The sequence below is a fragment of the Aethalodelphis obliquidens genome, unplaced genomic scaffold (genome assembly GCF_003676395.1).
Source record: "Aethalodelphis obliquidens isolate GAN/ISIS:26980383/991018 unplaced genomic scaffold, ASM367639v1 scaffold12, whole genome shotgun sequence".
Lineage (NCBI taxonomy): Eukaryota > Metazoa > Chordata > Mammalia > Artiodactyla > Delphinidae > Aethalodelphis > Aethalodelphis obliquidens.
Window position 1 is genome coordinate 22,663,484 of NW_020837956.1, and position 25,786 is coordinate 22,689,269.

At 48.9% G+C, this 25,786-nt stretch overlaps 2 protein-coding genes across 7 annotated transcripts in view; one reads left to right on the forward strand and one right to left on the reverse strand.

Annotated features, from left to right (window-relative positions):
• Positions 1-127: 127 nt before the first annotated feature.
• On the reverse strand, positions 128-4,629 carry ATRAID (all-trans retinoic acid induced differentiation factor). 3 transcript variants are annotated; one of them, XM_027113591.1, is made up of 7 exons: positions 4,317-4,629; positions 3,513-3,634; positions 1,638-1,709; positions 1,333-1,404; positions 1,110-1,231; positions 689-786; positions 128-463 (listed from the first exon to the last, which is right to left on the reverse strand). In XM_027113591.1, the coding sequence occupies exons 1-7, from the start codon at positions 4,413-4,415 to the stop codon at positions 359-361; spliced, it is 690 nt and encodes a 229-aa protein (XP_026969392.1). In that variant the 5' UTR covers positions 4,416-4,629; the 3' UTR covers positions 128-358. The 3 variants fall into 3 exon arrangements, with proteins under 3 accessions (XP_026969392.1, XP_026969390.1, XP_026969393.1); XM_027113589.1 differs by lacking the exon at positions 4,317-4,629 and adding an exon at positions 3,758-4,299; XM_027113592.1 differs by lacking the exons at positions 1,333-1,404; positions 4,317-4,629 and adding an exon at positions 3,758-4,304.
• A 134-nt stretch (positions 4,630-4,763) lies between these two features.
• Positions 4,764-25,786, forward strand: part of SLC5A6 (solute carrier family 5 member 6) — a 32,323-nt gene continuing 11,300 nt past the window's right edge. Inside the window, exons 1-17 of one of the 4 annotated variants that reach the window (XM_027113586.1) lie at positions 4,764-4,870; positions 5,283-5,349; positions 9,054-9,598; positions 9,925-9,990; positions 10,318-10,369; positions 10,729-10,796; positions 11,128-11,282; positions 11,658-11,798; positions 11,994-12,123; positions 12,641-12,729; positions 13,141-13,253; positions 13,596-13,663; positions 14,073-14,159; positions 14,308-14,489; positions 14,705-14,808; positions 15,055-15,173; positions 15,566-19,786. In XM_027113586.1, the coding sequence (XP_026969387.1) occupies positions 9,206-9,598; positions 9,925-9,990; positions 10,318-10,369; positions 10,729-10,796; positions 11,128-11,282; positions 11,658-11,798; positions 11,994-12,123; positions 12,641-12,729; positions 13,141-13,253; positions 13,596-13,663; positions 14,073-14,159; positions 14,308-14,489; positions 14,705-14,808; positions 15,055-15,173; positions 15,566-15,718 (1,920 nt within the window). In that variant the 5' untranslated portion in view covers positions 4,764-4,870; positions 5,283-5,349; positions 9,054-9,205 and the 3' untranslated portion in view covers positions 15,719-19,786. Of the gene's footprint in view, positions 4,871-4,973; positions 5,110-5,282; positions 5,350-9,053; positions 9,599-9,924; positions 9,991-10,317; positions 10,370-10,728; positions 10,797-11,127; positions 11,283-11,657; positions 11,799-11,993; positions 12,124-12,640; positions 12,730-13,140; positions 13,254-13,595; positions 13,664-14,072; positions 14,160-14,307; positions 14,490-14,704; positions 14,809-15,054; positions 15,174-15,565; positions 19,787-25,786 lie in introns of those variants that run through there. The other 3 variants (XM_027113585.1, XM_027113587.1, XM_027113588.1) reach the window with 3 other exon arrangements.

Consider the following 25,786-nt stretch of genomic DNA (forward strand, 5'->3'; position numbering starts at 1 on the left):
GGGCGGGGCCAGGGCAGCGAAAGGGTTGGGTCACCTCCTCTACTCTACCCTGCGCGAAGCGATGGGATACCTGAGAAAGCCCGCTCTCCCAAAGTATCCTTTACCACGCCAACCAAGAGACGAAAAAGAAAAAAAGAAAAACTGTTTATTATGGTCAACAGCACAAATGGGAACCGGTACTAGTCCACTCCTGGACTGGGTCTACAACACCCAGGGTTGTGCAAATTTCCATCCTCCTTCCGACGGCGGCCTCTGCCTTGGGAGGGAGGATCCGCTGACCAATGATGTCTAGGAAGCAAATCTCCCTGGCTGGACTATGATGGGGATGATCTTTAGTCAGTAGGAAGACCTATGTGGTTCATGAAGCCTTGGCTTTTCGACGTTGAGTCCCCCAAAGGAGGGTGGAGATGGATAATGTGGTGGATCCCAGAATACCAAAGAACATGAGCAGTGAGAAGGAGCCCTGTGAATAACAGACCAAAAAAACTTCACACAGGGTCACACCAAGGGCTTACAACCTAACACCCAGTTCTTTCCTAGCATACCTGTCCCCTCAGCCAGGGCAATTCTCTTACAGTTTCCTTCTCTAGGTGATTTGCATCAGCTCCTGGTCTTACGGCTCTTCTTTCAGAGAGGTACTTACTCTATGCATTTCTCTTATCCCTAATTAGAAGACCTAATTCCTCACCTGGCGCATACACTTGTAGCCATGGAAGCCTTCAGCACAAACACACTGCAAGCGACCTGGACCATCAGGTGCACAAGATCCATTCTCAGGACACATTTCTGGGAGCCAGAGAAAAACAGAGAACATCACTGGATTTCATTAGGTATGTTTCCCAAATATCTCCTTCAACTTAGATTCTCTCAACTGTTTCTAGGTCAAAGGTAGCGAGGAAAGATTACAGATAATCAGAACATTGTCATCATCATCATAAAATTATTTTAAAAATATTAACAAAAGGTTAAGACCTTTTCTCTCCGAGGGGTTAAAGCTTCAGAAACCCAAACAAAAGGCACTTAAGCAACTTTACTGTCTTTCTAATCTAAATCGGAGAATACAAGAGAGGAAGGGCAGTTTCTGGAGGGGTGGAGGTGAGACAACATACCTGGGTCCCCAGTGCTGTTGCAAAGGTTCCTTTGTTCTTGGCAGGTTTGGTTGTTTATATAAGAAGTGATAGTTTTCCAAGCATTAATACCTCCAGGACAGTTGACATCTTGTGGCAGTATCCTGAACACAACACAGGCAGTCATAATATGCAGCCTGAAGTTGCTGAGTTCACAGCACTGCCTCTCTTTGGTTCTCTCCCACACCCCACACCTCTTACTCACAGAGTCTGGAGCTGGGTAAAGCCACGGAAGGTGTTGGCCAAGTCACCCTGGAGGGAGTTTGCCTGCAGGTCTCTGCAAAGCACACACTGTTAGCACTGTGCTCTAGGAAAGCACCTTACTTCCATTCACACATGAATGTGTGTGACTGGTAATCCAGTGTGTTTCTGGACTGGTAATCCAGTTCTCATTCTGAGTTGTCCAAATGTAGACAATATTTAAACATCCTTTTAGGAGTCCATCCTCAAAGACTTTCCCATCAACCCTTTGCCATAATCACCTTTTGGGAAGGATAATTAACGACTTACATGATGATAGCAGTACGCGCCTGAGGAAAGTATGGACCGGGGTCCTTCAGAGAGCAGTTCTGGAGATCCAGCCTGAGGAAATAGGTAATCAGCAAAACTGTGTGTCTCTCCCCTTCATCCAAGGTAAGCTAATACAACCCCCTTATCAGCTAATATTAATTGAACACAGCTGTGTCGGGGCCACAACCTAGGTACTCTGGTAGATGTTTTAATCCTGCATTGTCCAATTAAGTCACCACTAGCAACATGCAGCTACTTAATTTAAATTTAAAAAATTCAGTCTTTCATTTGCACTAGCCACATTTCAAGTGTTCAGTAACCACTAAGGTGGTTAGTGGCTACTGTATTGGAAGGTACCGATACAGAACATTTTCATTGTGGCAGAAAGTTCCACCGGACAGTACCGTTCTTATCAGTATATCTATGCATCTGTGCATATATTGAAAGAAATTTGTTTCTTGTCAGGATTAGTGAAACTCACTCACATTGTAATATTATGATTCTCAGATCCACAAAAGGCCATCATATGGGAAAAAAATTCAAGTCACATAAATGAAAGTTTTTTCCAAGTGCATTTCCTACCACAGATTGGATGGATGTAAACTACTGGATATTAAGGTCCATGCCACACTATTTTTTATTCAGTATCTATTGCTGTCTGTTCCTTTATTCTACAAATATTTACTGAGTGCCTACTAACTGCAAAATTTCGGAGAATTAAAAATAACATTCAGTATCTTAGCTTGCAAGTGGCTTACAATGTAGTAGGGGAACAAGACCATCACCAAAAATAAAAACAACATTAAATTAAAATATGAACAGTATATAAAATTAATTTGAGTGGTACAGACACTAAGAATTAGAGGAAATAAAAAATAAAAAGAAATTACTCTGTTTTTTAGTAGTAGGGAACATTCACAAAAGATGTTGGAATTAAAGGACAGATATGTTTTAATTTGGTGGAGGAAGGCAATTTTAGGTAAAGAGAGAGGTTTGAACAAAGAAAGAAAGGCGGAATGCTTTTGGAGGTAGGAGAGTCTGGCTGCTGCCAGACCCTCATGAAGGGTTTGGGTGGACAAATAACTGAAAGTAATGCTGAAAAGGTGGGTTGGGCCAGTCTATGGTAGTTTCTGGTTTGAACTTTATCCTAGGACAACAGACAATTATAAGTCTAATTTTAAAGCCAGAGAGTAATAAGGGAAAAAAATTGGTTTTCATAAAGTTTAATATAAAGAAGTATTTAGGCAGATGAGGGAAAGAGAAGAATGGAAGCAAGACATGAGACATTTTGAGTCTCAAGTGAGGGTGCTCTGAAAGAGGAAATGTTTAACAGGAACCTAGAGGTACCCACATGTATCTGGAGCTTGGAGAGAGGTCAAAGGAAACTAAAAGAGATCTAGTTTTGGGAGACACCTGCATAATGGTTGAAGCCATAAGAGGTGGATTCTCAAGAGTGTAAGAGGAAAACAATGCAGAGACTAATCTGCATAAGGGGACAAGAAGAGAAATTTGCATCAAAGACAAACATGAATTAATGAGAAGGGGAAGAAAACCATATTCCATAGTGTCCTTCAGGCCAAAGGAGTCATTTCATGCAGACACACAGTAAATAAGCCAAAGAGTTGACAATAAACAAAAGAAACAAGCTTAAAAAAATGCTAAAAATTATGACTTTTATGCATTTCAACCAGGAAGAACCACAGGGTTGTTTACTTAGCCAAAAATGCTATAACAGATTAAAAAGTCTGAGACTCATGGTTTAGATGCCTCCAAAACAGGCACGAATATTTATCTCAAAAGCCAATCAGGCAAGCCTTGAAGAATTTGGTTTGGGAACTCTTTTCCAGTATCCAGGGATGTCTTCTCCTCCCTCACCCCAGGATGGTGCCCTTCCTATTCAGGCAGCAGCGGGCGTGCAGCATTAGGTCTGATGTCTGCTTACAATAAAGAGCCACTTCTGACAAATTTTGCACACTCCCTGGACACTGGATGCATATCTGCAGAAGAAAGAAAACTATTAGGACTCCAGAAAGAAAAGCCAAGAAACAAACAAGGATCAAAAGTTAACTGCCAGTACACTCTCCAGAAATCCTCTAACACAGGGCATGGACGTGTCCTACCTTTATGTCAGGTTTACTAGAAGACGCATTTCTTCCCCTTGGAACCAGGCGCCAAAACAGCGCACCAGAGAATTTCTGTACCAGATCTTGTCCAGGGAAGGACCTCATCTTTGAGAATCACTATTCGGACATACATATTATGCCCTCTCCAATGACTTCTCAATCTGCCAGCCCCGATTTGGCGGGTGTAAAAGGACTGCAGGTACACAAAGAACTCATCAAGCATTACAGAACGTACAGTCCTGCCAACGCACGATATACGGCATTCGTACGCTGTTAAGCTTGCAGAATGGCCAGAGGTCTCGTTTGTAGAAAGAACGACTTAAAGTTATTCAACGATTTTAAGGTGCAAGGAGGTCAAATTTAGAAGGTCTTTGGACGTCGGCAAGGAGAAGGCGCTGCGAGACAGCGGCCTGAGTACTCGGAGTGGGAGCTGTATGGGCTACGTCTAGGGAGGCCCCAGGGACGAAATCGGGGCTGCGCGGAAGCAGAGGAGTGGGGAGAGCCGAGGGCCGGCAAGCAACTCTGTTTCAACCCAACCTTTAATTTGCTTCAGTACCTCGGGTAGCGCCAAAGCCCTTTCCACGCTCAGAACGAGGAGTAGGGCTGCAGCCCAGGGCACCACGGTCAAAGGACTGTCGAGCCCGCGAAGGGCCATTTTCCGCTCCCTCTGTCCTTCTTGGCTGATCGCGAGACTTGCGCGTGTGGCCCCGCCTCCCACCGTGTCACGCCCTCGCCGGGGCGTGGCCTAGTCTGCCAGGCTAGTCCGTTGGGCCCGTCGGTCCGGGGAGGGTTAGGGGACGCTGCTAGTCGCGGAGGTCAGCGCTCTTCTCTATGTGCCCCAGTCCTCGTTCGCGGGGGACTGACCACCCCCTTCTCCTTTTCCCCCTTAAGCGAAGGCCTCCCCGTCACTGCTCCCTCAGCCCCGTGTTCCTTGCGCTTGGAGCCGGAGTCGCGTATCCGTAGCGGCTGGGGGTTAATCCATTTGCCCTCAGTAAACATGGCGGCGCGGCGACGTGGGCGGGCAGGGGGCGGGACCCCGCTGTCACCCGGTTTGGCGCTGCGGGGCCGGCTCTCAGGCGGCTGCCGGACCCACGTGTGGAGACCCGGCAGGTGGGCCGGACTGGGGCGGGCCGACAGGGGGTGGGCCGGAGCACAGAGGCTCGGGAGAGTGGCGTCAGGGTGGGAAGGGACGAGGAGGGGAGGGGAGGGGAGGAGCGGAGAGGTGAGGGGCGGAATGGGCCGGCCCCTAGAGTGGGGGCCCGGGAAGATCGGAGGTGCCGGCGACGAGGTGGTAGTAGTCCTGCCGCCTCGCGTGTGGAGGGAAGGAGAGAAGCCAGGAAATAAAGAGGGTAAGGGTGATGGAGGAGCGAAGGGCGAAGGGCAAACCCTGTCGGGAAGGGACGAGCCGGAGCACCCTGTCTCCTTCAGCTCAGTCCTGAAACCACGTGGCGTCCTGTGTTCTGGCGAGGAGGTAGGGGCGGGATAGATGCTTCCCTAACTCCTCATTTCTTTGCCTTCCCAGAAAAAGGGAGCGATGCAGATTTCGGGAAGAACCACGGGACCGTCTTAGCCTTGGCTGGGCCACGGAGGTAAGGGAAAGACGAGCGCTGTCCCGTGGTGGCCCGGCGCCCTGACCGAAGGGCGCCAAGCGAGCCCCGTGCCGGGAGGGACTGAGTGTTGGCTTTGGTTAGGGTTAGCAGAAGCTCATCAAAGCTAACCAAAGCTCGTCTTCAGTAGCCTGGCTTCCCTTCCACCTACCCCCAGGTGTCTGGAATCTCCTGAAAGGATTTACCTTCAGAGGGCTGGCACATTTTCTAAGGCATTAGTAGTTACTAGCATTTTAATGAGAGCCCCTAAAGCCTTTCAGAGCTTGAGGAATTCCAGGCACAAAGACAGATTTTTTTTTTTTTAGTAATTTCCTTGGGAGCTATGCAATTTTTTAAAATTAATTTATTTTATTTTATTTACTTTTGGCTGCATTGGGTCTTTGTTGCTGCGCGCAGGCTTTCTCTAGTTGCGGAGAGCAGGGGCCTCTCATTGCAGTGGCTTCTCTTATTGCGGAGCACGGGCTGTAGGCACACGGGCTTCAGTAGTTGTGGCGCGTGGGCTCGGTAGTTGTGGCGCGTGGGCTCTAGAGCACAGGCTCAGTAGTTGTGGTGCACGGGCTTCGTGGCTCCGTGGCACGTGGGATCTTATTGGCCTAGGGCTCGAACCCGCATCCCCTGCATTGGCAGGCGGATTCTTAACCACTGCACCGCCAGGGAAGTCCACAAAGATGGATTTTGAAGGCATCTTTTTGGGAAGGTTTATCCTTCAGTGGCACCTTTGCCTTTTGCAGGAGTCAAAGCAATTCACTTTGTGACCAAAGTGAGAGTGGAGTTAGGGTGGTGGAGGATGATTCTTTTTCTTGTCTGTGTGTATCTTGGACTTTTTAAAAGAGTCCCACAGCCCGCTGTTTGTGCCCTGTGTGTTAGAGTTTTAGTGAAACAAGTTATCTCTTACTTTTGGCTCCCCTCTTATGCAAATCCATGGGGTTTAGATCAGTGTACGGTTGTTGCTGTGTTGCTGTTGTGGTTGTTTGGCCACGCCACACGGCACGTGGGATCTTAGTTCCCCGACCTGGGATCCAACCCATGCCCCCTGCAGTGGAAGCACAGAGTCTTACCACTGGACCACCAGGGAAGTCCCCACTGTAGCAGTTTTAGAAGGCCACTATCCTGTTCTTAGAATCATGTCTAATGAAGCCTTTGTTTCTGGGTCAGGTTTTTCCTGTCTTGCCTGGCTCTCTCTTCAGCCATCCAAGAGAGTTCTCTGCATCTCATGCAAATAGGATCCACAGGAACCCTGCCAGCTTACCCCAGCAGTAGAGGGTCTCCATTTCTGTACATTTGTTTTCCTGTCTATACTTGGACCTTTTTCCTTTCTCCAACCACCTGCCTAGCCGTATCGTTAACGCTTTACCTCTACACAGTGTTATGTGCACACAGCAGACATCTTTTCTCCCCTTAGTCTCTGGTAGTTCCCGTCACCACTTTCACAGTAATAAAAACTTGCCAAAGAGGAGTGAGAAAACTCAAGGTGTTGCAATGCACAAAGGCCCAGGGCCTCTTTAGGTTCAACCCGAGTGGCCTGTTGGGAACATTGTTCTGGGGACTAACATTTGTGACTCAGTAGAACATGTGATTCAAGAGTTGCCAACTCTGATTTCCTCTCCATTGGCTCCAGGAGGTTCAGAGTTCAGGACTGGTTTGCATGAGGTCATATCTCGCCAGCCAGGCAACATCTGTCCAAGAACACAGTGTAGGAGAGCCGAAGACAGCTAGGCTGATCTTTCTCCTAGTGGACAAGGACAAAAGACATAGTTTATATTCATCTCTCTCTAGATTAGTTGAAATTTAATCTTTGCTTCAGGAGTGACTGACAGCAATTAACACTCTGCTCCAGCCCTTGTTCTGGGAGCAGTGAAGGAGGGGCTCCTGGTGAATTAGCTGTCATACCTACTGACAGCATTGTTTTTTCTCCCTTGTTTTATATCATGCTGTATAACCCTAGGGAACTAGAGAGTGTCATATAAAGTACAGAACCTGAGACATGGTGTTTTGAAAGTGGTAGGTATGGTTACTTATTTATTATTGTTAACGTTTATAAAGTACATAACACACTGCTGGATTATATGACAGGTGTTCAAAAAATGTTAACTAACATCGTATTAGGTTATCTAAATTCATGGGCCTCAGTGTGTTTGTTGGTAAATGAGGGGGTTGCAATAGTGATCTCTTAAGATTCCTTTAAGTTTTGACATACTGTGATTTGGTCCTTGTTCTGAGGATAATGTAGGTATATTCTTTGAGGATTAGTATTTCTTGTGCAGGAGTTAGAAAAGCAACTTTCCCATCTCTCAGCAACTCTTTTCTAGTTCCCCCTTGCACACAGTGCCAAGTGTGACTTACAGTGAAAGCCTAATCCATCTAAGAATGCTATTGAATGTGAGCTCCCTGCTCCCCACTCTGGAGCCTCTAGGGCCGAGCTGGAGTTTGGGGGCTGTAGGGTGATAGGGCCATTTGGTCCACAGCGATTGGTTCCCTGAAGGGTCCAGAACAAATAGCTGCTGAGCTTCCCTCTACTCCCAGTTCCTCACCTCACCTCAGCCACTTACAGACCAGATCCTCAGCCTCTGCCCAGCTGCAGACACACAGCTTCTCCAGGCAGCTTTGATTCAGAGCAGGGATTGCTTCTTGAGGTGGGTGTCTGCGCCCGAGGGAAGGACCACGTTCCCTGACTTTCTCTTGCCCGCAGTTCCCTGGCTGCTTTGCTTGTTTCCAAAGTGCCCCTGTAATTGTAACTGTGAAACCCTGGCTCTAGCATGTTGCCGTCTCACTTTTGTTGTTGTTGTTGTTGTTGTTTTGTTTTGCGGTACGTGGGCCTCTCACTGCCGCCGCCCCTCCCGCTGTGGAGCACAGGCTCCGGATGCGCAGGCCCAGCGGCCATGGCTCACGGGCCCAGCCGCTCCGCGGCACGTGGGATCCTCCCGGACCGGGGCACGAACCCGTGTCCCCTGCATCGGCAGGCGGACTCTCAACCACTGCGCCACCAGGGAGGCCCCTGTCTCACTTTTGAAAGGCACCACTCTTCCTGGATCTCCTACTGACTGTGGTGTCATAGGTGGAGGAGCTGAGAGGTGGGTGGCCGGCCTTATTAAGTAGTGTTGGGAGAACAGAGTGGTTGGCCTGGGGTTGCCTGAAATGGAATTTGGCGCTGTCGTGGAGGTGGCCTCCCCGGTGATCAGTGTTGAGAAGGGCTGCTGTTCGGATGGTGACACTGAGGGTCACGGGGGTGCAGGTACTGAGGCTGGGAGAGTGGAGGAGGCCATGCTGTCATTTGTCTCTGTTTCTTCCTCCTGGCTGGCTTGTGGCGCCAGGCTGGGCTCTGCTGGCTTAGTACATTGTAATGACTGGGTCTGTGCCTGCAGGTGGGGGCAGGGAATTCTGAGAAGAACCATGGGCTAGAGTTGATTTTTCTTTCACTGCTAGGGTGGAGACCTAAGAAGGTTCTTAAGTTTCACAGCTGTGCACACCCAAAAAGGACTTGGCCAAGTAGTTGTCTCCTGGCCATCTCAGTCTGCTGCTTCCTCCCTCCCCTCTCTGCCCTACCAAACCCATATCAGTATCTCCACACCTTCAAGGGCTGCCACGGAGCTGGCTGGCCCAAATCTGATGGGTGTGGGATGCACAGGCCCAAGGGTGGGTGGCCATGAAGGCAGGGTAGGCCTGACTAAGAGCCGCTTTCTTTGCAGCTCACCCGGACAATGTCACTTGGTGGTGGAGGAGGACGGTGAGACGGTGGCTGGGAGTCAGATTGTAGCCACTTGCCTGCCACTGCCCAGCCAAGGGGCAGCCCAGAGCCCAGGAGCAGCAAGTGGCTGCAGGTCACAGACACAGAGAGGGTATGAGTGTGGCGGTGAGCACCTCCGCTCCCCTCCCCCCAGCCTCAGACACCAACATGGTCACATCCACCTTCTCCCTGGTGGACTATGTGGTCTTTGTCCTGCTGCTGGTCCTCTCCCTTGCCATTGGGCTCTACCATGCCTATCGTGGCTGGGGGCGACATACCATCGGCCAGTTGCTGTTGGCGGACCGCAAAATGGGCTGCTTTCCTGTGGCGCTGTCCTTGCTGGCCACCTTCCAGTCAGCCGTGGCCATCCTGGGTGTGCCGTCCGAGATCTACCGATTTGGGACACAGTATTGGTTCCTGGGCTGCTCCTATTTCCTGGGGCTGCTGATCCCAGCACATGTCTTCATCCCAATCTTCTACCGCCTGCATCTCACCAGTGCCTACGAGGTAGGGAGGGAGGAGCACATAGGACCCCCAGAGTCAGGGGTGGAGAGGAGGAACAGGGCACCTAGGGATCTGGGCCCCTGGATCTCCTTTGCCTGATGAGAGTGACAGGGAATACATTGTGTGTTTATAAGTTCTCTCTGGTTGAAGTTGGGCGGGGTGGGAGTTGGGGGAGAAGAAGGGTGCTGTGCTGAGTGGGGCCCAGAGTGGATACGAGTTGGATATTTCCTTTGCTCCTAGGTTTCTTGAGGGAAGTTTTGTGTGAATTGTTGGGGGTGGAGTGGAGAGAAATACCTTTTTATAAAAAAAAAAAATCTACTCCTACCTAGTACCTGGAGCTCCGGTTCAATAAAGCTGTGCGGGTTTGTGGGACCGTGACCTTCATCTTCCAGATGGTAAGTGGAATGAGGATAGAAATTGAGCCTGATGCATGGTAGGGGGAACTGGACTTAGGCTTGCTGAGGCAGCTGGAGCCTTCCTTGCTCTCAGACTAGCAAGATTGAAATTCCTGCTAGCCCCCAGAGGCATCCTGCTTCCCATTCCTTCCAGTTCCGGTGCAGATACTATGGTGGCAGCAAGCCAAACTTTGGAAGAAGGGAGAGGGGGGTGAGCCTAGGTGAAGGGAGGCCATTGGGATATTGGAGCTGAGGTCCATCTTTCCTCCTCTCTCTGCCCACCCTCATCTCCTCTTCCCCTCACATTCTCTTTTCCATACCCGACAGGTAATCTACATGGGGGTTGTCCTCTATGCACCATCACTGGCCCTCAATGCAGGTGAGGAGTCACAGCCCCTGACTCCCAGCCACAGCAGGCTGGGAAGAACCTTTGGGAGGGGCAGGTAGAGGAGAGTGTGCAGAAAAGAATCCAACCTTGACCAGGGTATTATTTCACTGCCTGGGCCCTTGGCTGGTCTCTACTAGAGGTGGAAAGCTAATCAAACATTACCAGGCCCCATCTGAATTGGTTAATCAACACCTTTTGGTGGAGCTTTGCAAACTTTTTTTTTCCGTTGTGGTAAATGATTTATAGCATCCTTAATGACTAAATGCTTCATATCTTACCAAGGCTTCTCTGGCTTCTCTGCTGGGAAACCCTCCTCGGGAGACAGGAATGTGACTTTTATCTGTTTACAGTGACTGGCTTTGATCTCTGGCTGTCAGTGCTGACCCTAGGCATTGTCTGTACCGTCTACACTGCTCTGGTAAGCGCAGTTAGTCTTAGGGGAGGGAGAAGAGGTGAAATTGGGAGGGAGATGGGAGGAAAGGGAAAAGATGGCATAAGATCAATAGGTGGGTGGTAGATGAGATAAGAATATAGGTGAGGAGAGGGCATGACCTTCTAGGGTGCTGTGAAATGGGATGTAGGAGATGGGATGGGCTTATGGTGGGGGGTGGGGGATGAAGGTGGGGGTGGGCTGGGAGTGACGTCGGCAGAATCTCAGCAGCTATACACCACTGGCGGCTGTCTGGTGCCCTCGCTGGTGGTGTGGCTTCGTAGACAGCTGTGGCAGGTGTGCTGTCTTTTCCCTGCAGGGTGGACTGAAGGCAGTCATCTGGACAGATGTGTTCCAGACCCTGGTGATGTTCCTAGGGCAGCTGGTGGTTATCATTGTGGGGTCGGCCAAGGTGGGCGGTTTGGGGCACGTGTGGGATGTGGCTTCCCAGCATGGCCTTATCTCTGGAATCGAGTAAGTACACCCCTTCCCCGGCTGGGGTCTATAGTGCCTGACAGCTGAGCCCATCTAGAGCCTGCGCTTAGGGCTGTAGTAAGCAGAGGGCAAGCTGTGGAAGTTGAAGTGCAGCACTAAGGCCAGTGGGAGGCTGGCACTGTGGAGATGGGTGAGCACAGCGTTCTGGCCAGTGGTTGAGTGTCAGGATGTTTTTAGCACCTGGGATGAGGCTATGGTTGGAGGGATGGAGCCACCCCCTCCCCACCCAACCTGCTGCCCTGTCTTGAGTCCAGCTTCGCCCTGGCAGCCATCTCTCTGCCCTGCCCCCTGTTGTAGGAGGGCGGGGAAGGCTGAGTCTCTGGGGCAACAGTGACATGTTGGTGTCTCTGGCAGGCTGGATCCGGACCCTTTTGTGCGGCACACTTTCTGGACGCTGGCCTTCGGGGGTGTCTTCATGATGCTCTCCTTGTATGGAGTGAACCAGGCTCAGGTGCAGCGCTACCTCAGTTCCCGCACGGAGAAGGCTGCAGTGCTGTGAGTGCAGGGCCAGGAAGACCGGGGAGCACAGGCTGGGGGAAGTGTGGGCCCCGGCTCCACTGAGGCAGTTGGGATGGGACAGGATGCTGGAGCGCATGCGCACCCATTGGGCAGGACGTGGAGTTGCTTTCTGGGGCTTGGGGACGTGCCTGCTAGCACCGTCTCCCTGCTTGGCACTGGCCTCTTTTGCAGCTCCTGCTACGCCGTCTTCCCTTGCCAGCAGGTGGTCCTCTGCATGGGCTGCCTCATTGGCCTGGTCATGTTCGCCTACTACCAGGAGTATCCCATGAGCACCCAGCAGACTCAAGCAGCCCCTGACCAGGTGAGAAGGCCTCCCTGACCCCCTTCCTGGACCCCCCCAAGGGGAGTGTCTGGGTGGCTGCAGGAGGGACTCCCACCCTGGGTGGGAAATGGATGGAAGGTCCTTCTTGTTCTGGAAATCTGCAATCCAGCATGTGAGGATCCCAGCCCCCAGCTAATCACAGTGCCCACCCTACTGAGGCGGGGACCTACCTTCACTGACTCACCGCTCTGCACCACCTGCTCTGTGGGGAGCCTCCCGACAGCCTCATTTTACAGAGGAGAAAAGGACGCACAGCGGGGCGGCCAGCATGCTCAAGCCACACCACTCACTGGGGCAGAGCTGGGCTGTGGGCTGTGTCCTTCTCTCTCCAGAGCCTGCTTTCTCACCACTTACTGTGGGCTTGCCCTCAGTGCCTGGCCCCCCCTTCCTAAAGCACGCAGTCTCCAGACGCTGCCTGACATAAGCAGGGGAAGGGCGGTGTGCCCTGGGGATGGGCTTCTCTGAGGAGAGCTGTGCATTTCTGCTCCGCCTGCAGTTCGTCCTGTACTTTGTGATGGATCTCCTGAGAGGCCTGCCAGGCCTGCCTGGGCTCTTTGTTGCCTGCCTCTTCAGTGGCTCCCTAAGGTACACTCTTTGACCTTTTCCATCAGGCTAGACACAGCTGGCCCCTCCTTGGTACAAGGTGATGGGTGGAGCGGGGGTCCCTCTGAGTCTCTCATTGTGTTCGTTCATGTGTGAATGACAAGGGGCAGCTCATCTGTGTGGGACAGAGTGTATCCTTTCCTGGGAGAGTCCCCTTTTTGGTGAAGGATTCTTTTATGATACCAGGAATTGATCTACTTGAACCAAACCTGTACCCCACTCAGAGAAGGCCAGGTGTCCCTGCCTCCCAGGCCTCTTCCTCTTCTGCCAACTGTCAGGATGGTGTTTGGGCTGCACACGTCCTTGCCTGCCTTCAGGGTGCTAGTCCCTCAGTGGGGTCCCTTGTTTTGCGTTTCTCAGCTTCTGGACTTGTCTTTCTCTTTCTTCTTTCAGCACCATATCCTCTGCTTTTAATTCACTGGCAACTGTTACAATGGAAGACTTGATTCGACCCTGGTTCCCTCATTTCTCTGAAGTCCGGGCCACCATGCTTTCCAGAATCATCGGTGGGATTATGCTTCCTCATCTCTTCAGCCTTGTTCTTTCTAAGACACACCCTAAGAACTGTTGTCCATCTGCTTTGAAGCACCAGTTTTAGCCTGGGCTCAGCACTTGCCCAATGAAGCACCAACCTTGTTTACATGTCAGGGAATTTCCTGGGGAGGTCTCTGAGTCACATAAGAGTGAGGACGGGGTGGGAGAGACCTGGAGGTGGGGCCTGAGGTAATGTGCCCTGTTTCCAGGGACACAGAGGTAGTAGTTGGGCTGGGGAAGGAGCTTTGCTCTGCTTTTCCCTGTTTTATTGTGTTAACTCACATCTGCTTGTTTCCTCCTTTCTTTTTCCCCAGCCTTTGGCTATGGGCTGCTTTGTCTGGGAATGGCCTATATTTCCTCCCAGATGGGACCTGTGCTGCAGGTAATGACTATGGAGGGAAGAAAGCAATTTTTAAGGGAGAAAAGGAGCTGATTGAAACCAGAAATTGAAGAAGACAGCTATTGTGAAAGGAATGACATAGGGGCAGGTGTCAGAGATTCCCCTTTGATGAGCTCCCTTTAGCTGTGAACAGAGTCTCAAGTAGCCAGAAGCCCCAGGGTCATTGTTGGCTGAGAGATATCTAAGGATCGGCCTCAGGAGAACCCCGAGCACATTCCCTTAACCATTTCTGCCCTCTGGAATCCTGCGTTCTGATGATTCCAGGTAGAACAGATGGACAGATCTGACAGGTAGGGCTCTGAGGCAGTGGTGGTAGCGGTGCCACGCTGGTGAGACTGGGGATCTCTGAGCCTGAGTGTTCTTTGCTTTGTCTCAACCCTGTCCTCCGCAGGCAGCAATCAGCATCTTCGGTATGGTTGGGGGCCCGCTGCTCGGACTCTTCTGCCTTGGGATGTTCTTTCCTTGTGCCAATCCTCCTGTGAGTGACCCATCTGGCTCCACGGTCATGTGCGGGGGTGGACCTGGGGAACGACTTGGCAGGGCTGTCGCCGTGACTGCTGGGAACTTACGCGAAGGTTTGGTGGGGCTGGCATTGAGACAAGAGAGTGTGCCGTTTCTCTGGGCAGGGTGCCATCGTGGGCCTGTTGGCTGGACTGATCATGGCCTTCTGGATCGGCATTGGGAGCACAGTGAGCAGCCTGGGCTCTGGCAGAGCGCCCACTCCCTCTAATGGGTCCAGCTTTTCCCTGCCCAGCAATCTGACTGCTGTCACCATGGCCACACTGATGCCCTCGACTACTATCTCCAAGTGAGTCAGAGCTCACTCTCTTTCTCCTTGCGGAGAACAGCTCATTTCTGAGGGGTTTTCCAGGGGCCTTGCTAAGGGATGGCCACCAAAGGACTTGGGCCAGCTGTCGGGTGTTGGGTCCCAGGATTCTAGGACCGTGTAGGAGGGTGGAGCCAGGTGCCTGTGGAATGCCTGTCACTGAATTGCTAATTGTCCTCACCCTCTGCTCTCCCCAGACCCACAGGGCTACAGCGGCTCTATTCCCTGTCGTATTTATGGTACAGCGCTCACAACTCCACCACGGTCATTGTGGTGGGCCTGGCTGTCAGTCTGCTCAGTGGTGAGTGGCTGTGGCATGGGGGCACAGGGAAACAAGGACCAGCTGAGGGAGGGCACTCAGGGGTCTGGAGTCTGGAGCTCAGGGAATCCTGGGCTCCTGGGTGCCTGGACCAGTCACGCTTCTTGGTGGAGCTCAAGGAGGTGGGCGGGGACTGGGGGTTTAGAGTCCTGAGAGAAGGGGGTGAGCAGGGGGCTGCGGGAGTGACCTGGTTACACAGTAGGAGCCTCAGGAGCGCTTTGTCTTCAGGCGGAATGCGGGGCCGGACCCTGAACCCTCGGACCATTTACCCAGTGTTGCCGAAACTCGTTGCCCTCCTGCCCATGTCCTGTCAGAAGCGACTTCACTGCAGAACCCACAGCCAGGTAGTATGTCTGTTGTCAGGTCGCCCCTCCCTTCCCTCTCAGGCTACTGCCGGGCCTCCTGGGTTCCTGTGCCTCCCTTTTCTTTCTCCTCCCAGCCCCCCTTTCTCTGCTGATCGGCCTGAGCTGGACTGTCCCGCAGCAGCTGCCTGGCTCCTTCCCACAGGGGAGCGGGGGCTTGGTGGGCAGAAGGGTCTCGGCCCCGAGAGGCCGCAGCTGCTGGCCTTTCGTCTCCGTCCTCCCAGCCCCGTGCTCATCCCCGGGCCTGCTCCTCGTTGGCCTTCTTTCTAGCCAGGATCAAAGCAGGGTCACCTTTCCTGCAAGAGAAAGGGGAGGTTCCTTCACCTCCCTTTGCCTCACGTTCACCCCACCCACTCCCTTTGCTCTGTGTTCCCCAGGATCTCTCTGTGGACACGGCTGTGTTTCCGGAGAAGGTGAGCAACGGGATGCTGAGGGGCAGCAGAGACAAGGAGGCCGTGGATGTGCCTGAGGAAGGCCCAGCCCACCAGGGGATCAGCCCCGCCTTCATCGTTCAGGAGACCTCACTGTGATCTGGACTCGGGACCCAGCCCCAGAGACCACCCTGTGACACAGGAATGAGTTCCTTGGTGATCCTCAGGGGTGGTCAAGGACTGGATGACCTCGCCCGCACCACAGGGCCTTGTTCTTGGGAGTTTGTGCTGCAGTAGAAGCTGTCATGTCACGGGAGGTGTGAGAGTAGGACAGGGTTTTTCCTTGTTCCTTGCCAGTCTGTTCTCTAGAGAACCAGGCTTGCAGAGGGTAGGATTTTGCCAGAGAAAGGGATAGAGGTGAATCCTCTGACAAAAGGATAATGGCTTCTAATTCCGCATCATCAGGCTCCTTTGAAGTGAATAGAAATAGCAGTGCTGGATCCACTTTGTCAAGATTGACCATCTCCCCGTAAAACTCAGCTGCGTCGGCCAGCTGTTGCTTCCCTCGCAGTCCCCTTGGAGCACACGTTCTGTCAGCCACAGAGGGCCCCTGTGGCACTACTTTCAGGTTGTCTGTGATACCCAGGCCCCTCTCATTATCTGTCTACCTCCATTCTTGAGAGGGAGGTTTTGGTGTCCCTGAGAGGTGTCTCGGAGCATACAGGTATATTCATCTCCCTTGTGTAGAGTAGGGAAGCTTTCCCTTTTCCTCGCTGCCCCACCCTCCACCTCTGTAATGGGTACTTGGAGACGGGGAAAGTGTTAATTTAAGAAACTAGGGCATGACCAGGTCCACTGTGGAGCGTGCCATCCGCCTGACTCCTGAGCCACGCCACCCTAGTGGCATTTGGTCATTCATGCTGTTTCCTTTTGGAGTTTCTTCCCCACATTTCTTTGTTCCTAGGGAGTAAAAACTGCTATTGGGCTAGAATTTGGGCTTCTGTACTGTCTGCACCTGCTCTTGTCCACCTTAGTGCTATCCCTGGCAAAGATAAAGAGCCCCTCTTCCCATGCACAGGTCTTCCTCTGCTGAGGAGAGAGGCACAGGGGACCAGTGATGGCTTGGTGAGGTTTCTGGTCTCTGTGGCTGATGTGTCTACAGGGGGTAGCATTGTGCTTATGGGGTGGAAGATGCACACTTTCCCTCTGCTGCTTCTCTTCCCCTGTGGCTCAGTCTGTTCCCTGTCCCACCCACCATGTCCTCGACCAGTACAGTCACTGCTGCTCTGGGAATGTTCCCTTTGGGGCAGGAGGAAGAATGCTGCTGTTTGGCTTTTAAAAATAGAACATTCGAGGTGGATTTTAATGGTCTTGTGAAGAACACTTTGCTCATGTCCACCCACACCTGGTCTCTAGCTCTGCTTGGCCCCATCCAACTGCCCAGAAGCAGCTCTGGGAAAGCTCTCCAGGCCCCTCAGCAGAGACTTAGTCCCACACACATCCATGGCCAGTCCCAGAAAATGCCAGGTTGACTCTGCCCTGAGGTCTGCCCTCCTCTTGACAGCCCCCCACCTTGGGGCTGAGGGCCACTGCTCAGCCCACATCCCCACCCCAGCCAGCTGCTAGAGTTGTAGACCTAGCTGGGCTCTCATTTATTCATTCTTCAACATATTTATCCATCACCCACTTCATTCAAGGGCCTTACCTTGGCTGCCATCTTAGAGCTAAGGAAATGACTGTGCCACCCAGGGACTCTGCACCAGGTGCCACCGTTGGCCTTTGAGTTGCCCCTTTTTGTCTCAAATTCTTGCATTTTGGCTATATTTACATAGAAAAAGGGGAGACCCTACAGGACTCAGAACTTACAAGAATTATATTTAAGGGGAATGGTAAAAAACATTCATTCTCCATATAATTCAAACTCTGTAACAGAACATAGATGTTCCTTTGTCTCTAACGCAGTAACTTTTATCTTCATGCAGAGTTTTAAAAGTACCATTTAATGATTGAGGGTGGAGTCCAATGGACAGACCTGGGTTCAAATACTGACTTCAGTTACTTCATCTATTAGGTGTGAATGTCACAGTTAAAGATTCAAAATTATATTGTGTGTAAAGGACTGATGCATTCCTTAAATGCCAGTTATTGTGATAATTATTGTAGTTTTCAAAGCACTTTTCATGTGCTACCTAATTTTATACTTCGGGAGAGAAGTACGTACCATATCATCTGCATATTTAATGTATAAGGTAACTGGATTGCTTGCCTAGTGAAGGGTTGAAGCAGAGCTAGAACCCGGGTCTGTGACTCCCATTAGCCCACCAAAGTCACATCTCTTGCCTGGAAGCAGTGTCCTTTTTGATAGGGTGCTCACACAGGTGACAGGGTCTCTCCTGAGATAGCAGTCCAGAGAACAACGATGTACTAAATGGGGTGCTACTGTACCATCGTTCTAGAATCTTTCTAAGTCAGTGGCCTTCAAACCTTTCTTGAGACCCACAGTAAGAATGTATTTCACAGCATGACCCAGTATACTGATATATTGCGTTGTGTTACTAAAACATTTCATGAAAAAGTGTCTGTGGGTATAGCTAATATTTCTGGAGCTCTCCTTTTTCCTTCCCTCCTTGAATAATTCAGTCCTTAAGCCATTATGTGGAGCAGAGCAAGGTAGGCACTCATGCTGGGGGCTAGGTGTCAGAGCACAAGTGAAAGGAGGGAGGCCATGCACAGGAGTGGCCCAGCTTGAATGCCAGAGCCCAAGCTGGATGAGGAGAGTGTCCATGGGGGTCGGGAGCCTGGTGTGGGGTTGGAGAAAGAGAAAGGAGCCCTCACAGGAGAAAAGACGTGCGGGTTGTCAGCTGGAGTGAGTGAGGTGGGAGCCTAAGAGGGGGGGCAGCTTGACGTGGGGTGTCAGCATGAGGAGTGCATCCACAAGGTAGGTGGCTCAGCATGGCTTGTCCGAGCCAGTGTGTGTGTGTGTGAAGGCGGCGGGACTTCCCTGGCAGTCCAGAGGTTTAGATTCCGTGCTTCCAAGGCAGGAGATGCGGGTTCGATCCCTAGTCGGGGAACTAAGATCCTACATGCTGTGCGGCCAAAAAAAAAAGAATGAAGAAGGCATCTACAGGTGCGAGCAACACATGCAAGCAGCTCACCCTGGGCTGTTAGAGTGCGAGTGCAGTGAGGAGGGCATCTATACAGGAGGAAGATCTGTCATCAGGTGGCAGTCCAAGTAGGGTGAGGGGGTCACTTGCCATAGAGGCAGCCAGTGGTGGGGAGATGAAGACGTCCACACAGGGGCCAGCCCATTACAGTCTCAGAGCCTCAGAGTAGGATGAGGAGGGCATATATGCGAGAGTGTTGGGGCTTTGACTGCATGCTGAGAGATTAATCAAATAAGTATATTAGGAATAACCTGAGCCACGTTTCTCACTAGTGGAGAAGGGTGTTACATGCATGGAAAGGGAGAAAGCAAGAATGAACTCTGTGGTGGTGGATCGGAGAAAGGGATATTCGCATGTGTTCATGGTTTTCAACAGATCTACGTAAATATAGAAATAAACAGGGAGGGAAGTAGCTCTGTCCACTGAGGGTTTGGGAGCAGAAGTGTGATAGCAATAAGTGTTTTGTGCCTAGATCTTGGATTCTAAATACCACTTTCCACTAAAACAACAACAAAAACCCAAGGCTTCTTGGAGAAATAGTTGATTCTAGGGCTGGGACCAAAGTACAAGATTGGCCTGGAACATCTTGTACCAGAAAGCAAAGAACTTATCAAGGAAAGATAAGATCATATCAAAGGACACAGAAGTTAGCTTGAAGGGACTCTCACTAGGCAAATCTGGAACATTCTGAGCATTAAAATAATAGTAATGGATTATAAGCTATTGAATGAAAAAAGGAAATCATGAATTCATACTGATAAAAGTAGTAAGTTGGAAATTAGATAAGGTATGGTATATTTATATAGTTTCAAATACTTCTCTCTGCACAAAATACTTAATTACAAGGGAAAAACAACTGTAGTGGAGAAGCCTGGCAGACACCATCTTAAGTGATCAAAATAAACATCATCTGTAATGGGATAAATCAGTCATGCATCACCTGATAAGATGCAAAGGGAAGAACATGTAATTACTTCTGTGATTCTCTTGTCAGAAATGTATAACCTGAATCTAATCATAAGAAAACATCAGACAAAATAAAATTGAGAGACATTCTATAAAATAACTGGCTTGTAATTATTGGGACCATAGCTGAAAATTAAATAGGATCTGAGTATTAGATGGAAGTAACATTAACTTCCTGACTTTGATGCTTCTGTTGTGGTTATGTAGGATAATGTTCTTGTTAGTAGGAAATACACAACTTCATGTATGATCTACTGATGTGTTGCAATCCGCTAAAAACACTGTAGTGCTAGGCTTCCTTCCCAGCTTTCAGACAGGGAATGGGTTTCTTTCCCACTTCCCACCACCAATGGTCCCAGAATTCCAAGGCCTCCATGCATTTTCTATTTTCCTAAAGCGGTCATGTCCTCTGAGAAGCCATTTCTGGCTGTTCCCCTTCCTGTGAGAAGCAAAAGGGCTATCACCCTCCAGTCCCAACAGCCAGCCTTGGCTCCCCGTCATCTGACAAAGCAGAAAACAGATGACTTCATGGCAGGGCTGGTGGTGGTGGGTGGGTGGGGTCTTTGGTCCATTTAACTATTTTTGCCAGTTAGAGAATAATCCTTCCAACCATTCCTGTGTGTTCACTAAGCCATTGGCAGAGGTTCTAGCTCCCGAGCAATAAACTCTTTGGATTTATTGTCCGAGAAACATGTTTACCAACCCAGAATTTTACACTTAATCAAAACATAATACAAATGGAGCATGAAATAAAGACATTTTCAGATATACACGGGAACATAAATTCAACAGACGTCAACTGTTAGAGAGAATGATGACCAAATTAACCAATAACATTTATTGTTACATCTAAATAAGCAGGGATTATTTTTCAAACAATTAATATAATCTGGAACTAAAATCCAAGAGCTAAGATTCTCTGAGCTAATTGAACTAAGATTCTCTTTTCTGTTTTTTAGAGAACAGGATGTAGACCAACACTGGATAATAGAAAAATTAAAGTATGAGTTATACATTTAAAGATAACTAATAGAATAAAAGAAATATGATATATCACTCCCATACGATTAAAGCAAAAAATCAAATGGAACAAAAAAACCCTGATTATTCCAAGCATAGGTGGAGGGGGGGAGGGGATTTTTCTAAATAAAAATGCTAAATACCGTGGTAAAAATAAGTCCAAGAGTATCACTCATCTCAATATTTATGAATATATGGAAGGAAAACAAAGTCATAGATTTATACATTTGGCAATAAGGAAAGAAATCCAGCTTTCGCTATTATAAAAGATATACTTAAAAGGGAACAGCATGGGGCCTCCCCGGTAGCGCAGTGGTTGAGAGTCCGCCTGCCGATGCAGAGGACACGGGTTCGTGCCCCGGTCTGGGAAGATCCCACATGCCGTGGAGCGGACAGGCCCGTGAGCCATGGCCGCTGAGCCTGCGCGTCCGGAGCCTGTGCTCCGCAACAGGAAAGGCCACAACAGTGAGAGGCCCGTGTACCGCAAAAAAACCCACCACCACCAACAACAAAAGGCCTCTCAAGGCTAGGAAAGCCACATCAAGGGCTTGCCATCAGATTCTGCCAGAGATATCTATGGATGTGGGTGGATTCCTCTCTTCTCAAGGTCCCGAAATATCTTGAAATTCCTGCAACCAGCAGGAGGTGGTCTTCATATTCACCTGATAAGGCTTTTGGGAACCTAAGAATTTCTAGTTTCTGGAAGGAGCAGGTAGAGAAAAGATAAATGTTTCAATTCTACTTACAAAGTTATAATTCATTAAATTTCTGTAAGTCATACTTAGCTTGAGGGGAAGGGTTTCTTTATATCTGGAAAACACAGATTAAAAACCAGCGATATTTCAGGCACCCCTCCCCTTGCCAAATTACAACCATATCCATCAGTTCACTCAGTCCTATGTGACTAATTCTTGATCTTAATCTTCTGTTGACAGTTTTATGAAGCCATCAGGTTTTCCATTAAAATTCTCTAATTTCTTACCCAGTTCAGTGGAAACTATTTTTGAGTAGAAACACAATAAAACATAATTATTCCTAAGGAGTTCACCTAAAAACCTCTTATCTCACTTACATTTAACTTAAAAATTTCATCATATCAAGTTATTTTTCTTGCAGACAAATTTTGTAACAGGAATAATAAGATCTTATTTGACTTCTAGTAAACTTAGGTACAATAAAAGTATTATACTTAATGTTGATGACTCTAAAGACATGTCTGTATTAATTAAACCAACAAACTTAAACTTGCTTTCATTCATTAAAAATTAATCCTAAATCATGTGATCCTGAAATTCATTTGGGTTAGTTTCATTTATGTTTCAGAGTATTTATATAAGCACCTAATTTCCTTTAGGTCGATTATATACAGATCTTTTACAAACTAATTTTGACAATACTGATGCCAAAATATTGGCTCCCTGTACACTGATGCTGAAATGAGATACGGAGACATGGTTTTGGAAGAGAAAGAAAGGGTGGCTTAACATAGCAGGCTAGCGCCTCAAGAACTGTGCACTCCTCCTTGGGGAATAGGGAGAGGTCTTATAGTCAGGGCTGTCAGCTGACTGAGGAATTAAAACAGCTGGTTTTAATTCCTCAAAGAATTGGGTGGTCACCTCAAGGATATCAAAGGACTGATGTACCAGTATTTACTTAACGGTTGTAGTGGGGCTCCTCTGAAGGGCCACCGCAGTCACGAGGATTGATCCTCAGATACTTCTGCTGGGTTCTCAGTCACCTGAGGACCCCTTGTGGCCAGAGAAGCAAATGTCCCTTGTTCTTAGGAGATGAATAATTGTCTCTCATTTCACTAGCAAATGATTTGTTCAGATCATACACTGACCTTTTTTTTTCAACTTAAGCCAAATTTAACAAAAACCCAGCCACCTGTATTTTTCCTAAGCCTATGGCCCAGATTCCCCTAGGTCCCTACTTAAGACATGTACTGGTACCCCTTAAGACTCCAAGTCTTAAGTAAAAACAGCTTGAATAACATTTTTAGGATGATCACTTAAAAACAATGAGATCCAGATATGAGGAGAATTCACCAGAACACCTGAGGAGTACTGAGAGGCTAGTGGGGCTCAATGGGCCTGTGCTGGTACTGAGTGCCAGTTCGGTGTAGATTCTAGGTGTCCACTGGTGGGTATCACTGATATCCTGCCCACTATGCCATGCTAATGTCAACCAAAAAAAGTAATCAATAGTTGATCTAAGAAAGAAATGGAAGAATTTTATTCAAGCCAGTGTGAGGATTATAACCTGGGAGATGGTCTTTCAGAAAGCTCTAAGGGCTGCTCCACCCGTTAGAGGTCTAAGCACAATTATATAAGTTTTTTGTTTTTTGGTTTTTTGCAGTACGCGGGCCTCTCACTGTTGTGGCCTCTCCCGTTGCGGAGCACAGGCTCTGGACGCGCAGGCTCAGCGGCCATGGCTCACGGGCCCAGCCGCTCCGCGGCATGTGGGATCCTCCCGGACCGGGGCACGAACCCGTGTCCCCTGCATCGGCAGGCGGACTCTCAATCACTGCGCCACCAGGGAAGCCCCTATATAAGTTTTTGAAACAGTTTACACAATCCAGATCTGCACACACAAAGGGAGTATTGGGTCATTGTGACCCATTGGTTGTGCTGAAGACCAGGTTTTCTCCTGGACTTTAACAGTTACACCCACTTTTTTTTTTCTTTTTTTCTTTTTTGGCCACGCCCTGTGGTTTGTGGGGTCTTAGTTCCCCAATCAGGGATTGAACCTGGGCCGCCTGTAGTGGAAGCGAGGAGTCCTAACCACTAGACCGCCAGGGAATTCCCAACAGCCACTTTCAATGCTGGGGCTGGCATTGCCCTCAATGACTGCTTTGTCAAGTTCATTTCCTGGTATGACAATGAATTTGCCTATAGCAACAGGGTGATCGACCTTATGGTCCACATGGCATCCAAGGAGTGAAAGTCCCCTGGACCACCAGTGGAGAGAGAACAAGAGGGAGAGAGAGGGTCTCAGCAGCTGGGGAGTCCTTGCCCCAGTCCTATCCCCCAACACAATGTGAATCTCCTGTTCATGCCACAGTTTCCATCCCAGACTCCCTGAAGGAGGGGAGGGGCTCAGGGAGATCTACCTTGTCATGTACCATCAATAAAAAGAAAGTCCTGGTTTATGCAGCCCAGGGTTTTCGTGTATGTGCGTGTGCGTGTGCGTGTGCGTGTGTGTGTGTGTGTGTTGGAGGGTTGGGGGAGTGGGTTGGGCCGGGGGAGATCCAAGATCATAGTTTTATAATATTACAGAACAAAATCCAAAATTTCAGGGTCAGCTGGCATGGTCAGATGAAGAGTGACAGATTTGTTAAAAATAATATGTGTGTAGGGCATGTTACCACATGTAATTTACATTTGTGTGCGCCAAAGTTTGAAAAGCCACCACCAGCTTTGCTGTGCATCTAAAGAAAAGGAAACACCAGCCCAGATGCTTCCTGAGACCCTGGAGTTTTCTGTGTGGAAGACTTGAGTATCACTGCCTTTTCAAAGACCACTTGGGATTGAAGATCAAGGTGCCATAGAAATGATGAGAGTGAACAGGAATGTTTCCCATGGGAGTCAGTGCCCATTCAACACGATTTTTATGCTTTTATGTAAGGGGATGATTATGATGTCAGTAATGAAAAGGCATTTCTGGGTCCTGATTATAGTGACTACTGGGAGGCTGCTCAAAGACAAACATGGGCCCCCAACTCCTCTGCAAGTCACCAGCTTAACACTGTTAGCAGCTGCCCGGCTCCCCTGTGTAAAACCATTGGTTTGTCAGACCCCTGTGAACTCTGGCCTACAGCCCAGGCAGCTCAGAAATTCCGGCTGTCAGACTGGAAACAGTGTGACAACCTTTTTAAAGTGTCCCTTCTGGGAGACAAAAATCCAATGGCTTGCCTGAAGATACTTACTGGGATCATGTCTGATAAACACCTAAGTTTTCTGAGGTTGGCCAGAAATAAACTTCATATGTATATATATTTTTTGGTGAAAAAATAATATCATTTTCCTAGACTATATGTTGCCGACTTGATTAAAGGAGAGCTTGGGTAAACATGAAAGATTGAATTTGTTTTATCCTTTCCTTCCTAAATCCCCACTATAATAACAGTAAAGAAGTAAAAAGACCATAAACCCATAGGGTTAAAGAGAAAGGAGAAATGATGACAGGAGTTAAGAGACGTCAACACGATATTGGAAAATGAAAGCAGATGGAAGATTGATAACTGATTTAGAAGAATGGAGAGACTTAAACAGATGGGAGCTGGTGAAAGGGGTGCAGCAGATAGAGGGGGCCAGTGGAGGGCACCAATAAAGAGAAAGCCAGTTGGCTCAGCAGAACACAGGAAAGTGTAAGGAATCAAAGGCGCAACCACTGGTCTGTTCCTCATCTCTCTATTTTTGCCTTTTCCAGGGTTTTCTTAAATGGAATTATGTAGTCTTTGGAACCTCGCTTCTTTCATTTAACGTAATATATTTAAAAGTCATCTGTGTTGTACTATCAATACTTCTTTCCTTTTAATTGCTAACTAGCAATCCATTTTATAAATGGGCCACAATGTGTTGGATTGGTTCCAGGTTCTGCTATAAACATTTGTGTAGTGGTTTCTCAGTTTTTCTGTCAACATAAGTTTTCATTTCACTTGGGTAAATACCTAGAAGTGACGTTCTGGGTCCTGGGAAATCCTCTGAATAACGCTGATTACTTTGTTGTCGTTTTAACAAGCAACCAATCCAGCAAGTTTCAGACTGCAAGTTCTGGTTCACCTTCTTTGGGAGGTAGTTCCCGCATCAGTTCAGTTTTCAAAGACTTCGCTGTACTGTTTGGATCTGCCCTTTCATGTCTCACTCTGGAGTTGGTCTGGGACTTGGGTGTTGATTTATCGATATATTTATGTTGTAGTTTCATACCTAAAACTTTGTGTGCTTCTTTGGGTGTGTCTTGCACATGAACAGCCTGGGGTGAGCCTCAGACTTGTGTCAGTTTATAGACAAAATCAGAGATACCCTTCTCCAGCTCTCTCTTATGAGGGATTTCCGTATCACAAATCAATTGATCG

Coding starts and splice junctions, on each gene's coding strand:
- ATRAID (XM_027113589.1), bottom strand. CDS start 3,865: ATGAGGTCCTTCCCTGGACAAGATCTGGTACAGAAATTCTCTGGTGCG. Junction 787..1,109: donor CAACAGCACTGGGGACCCAG/GTATGTTGTCTC, acceptor TCTGGCTCCCAG/AAATGTGTCCTGAGAATGGA. Junction 464..688: donor GCTACAAGTGTATGCGCCAG/GTGAGGAATTAG, acceptor TGTTATTCACAG/GGCTCCTTCTCACTGCTCAT.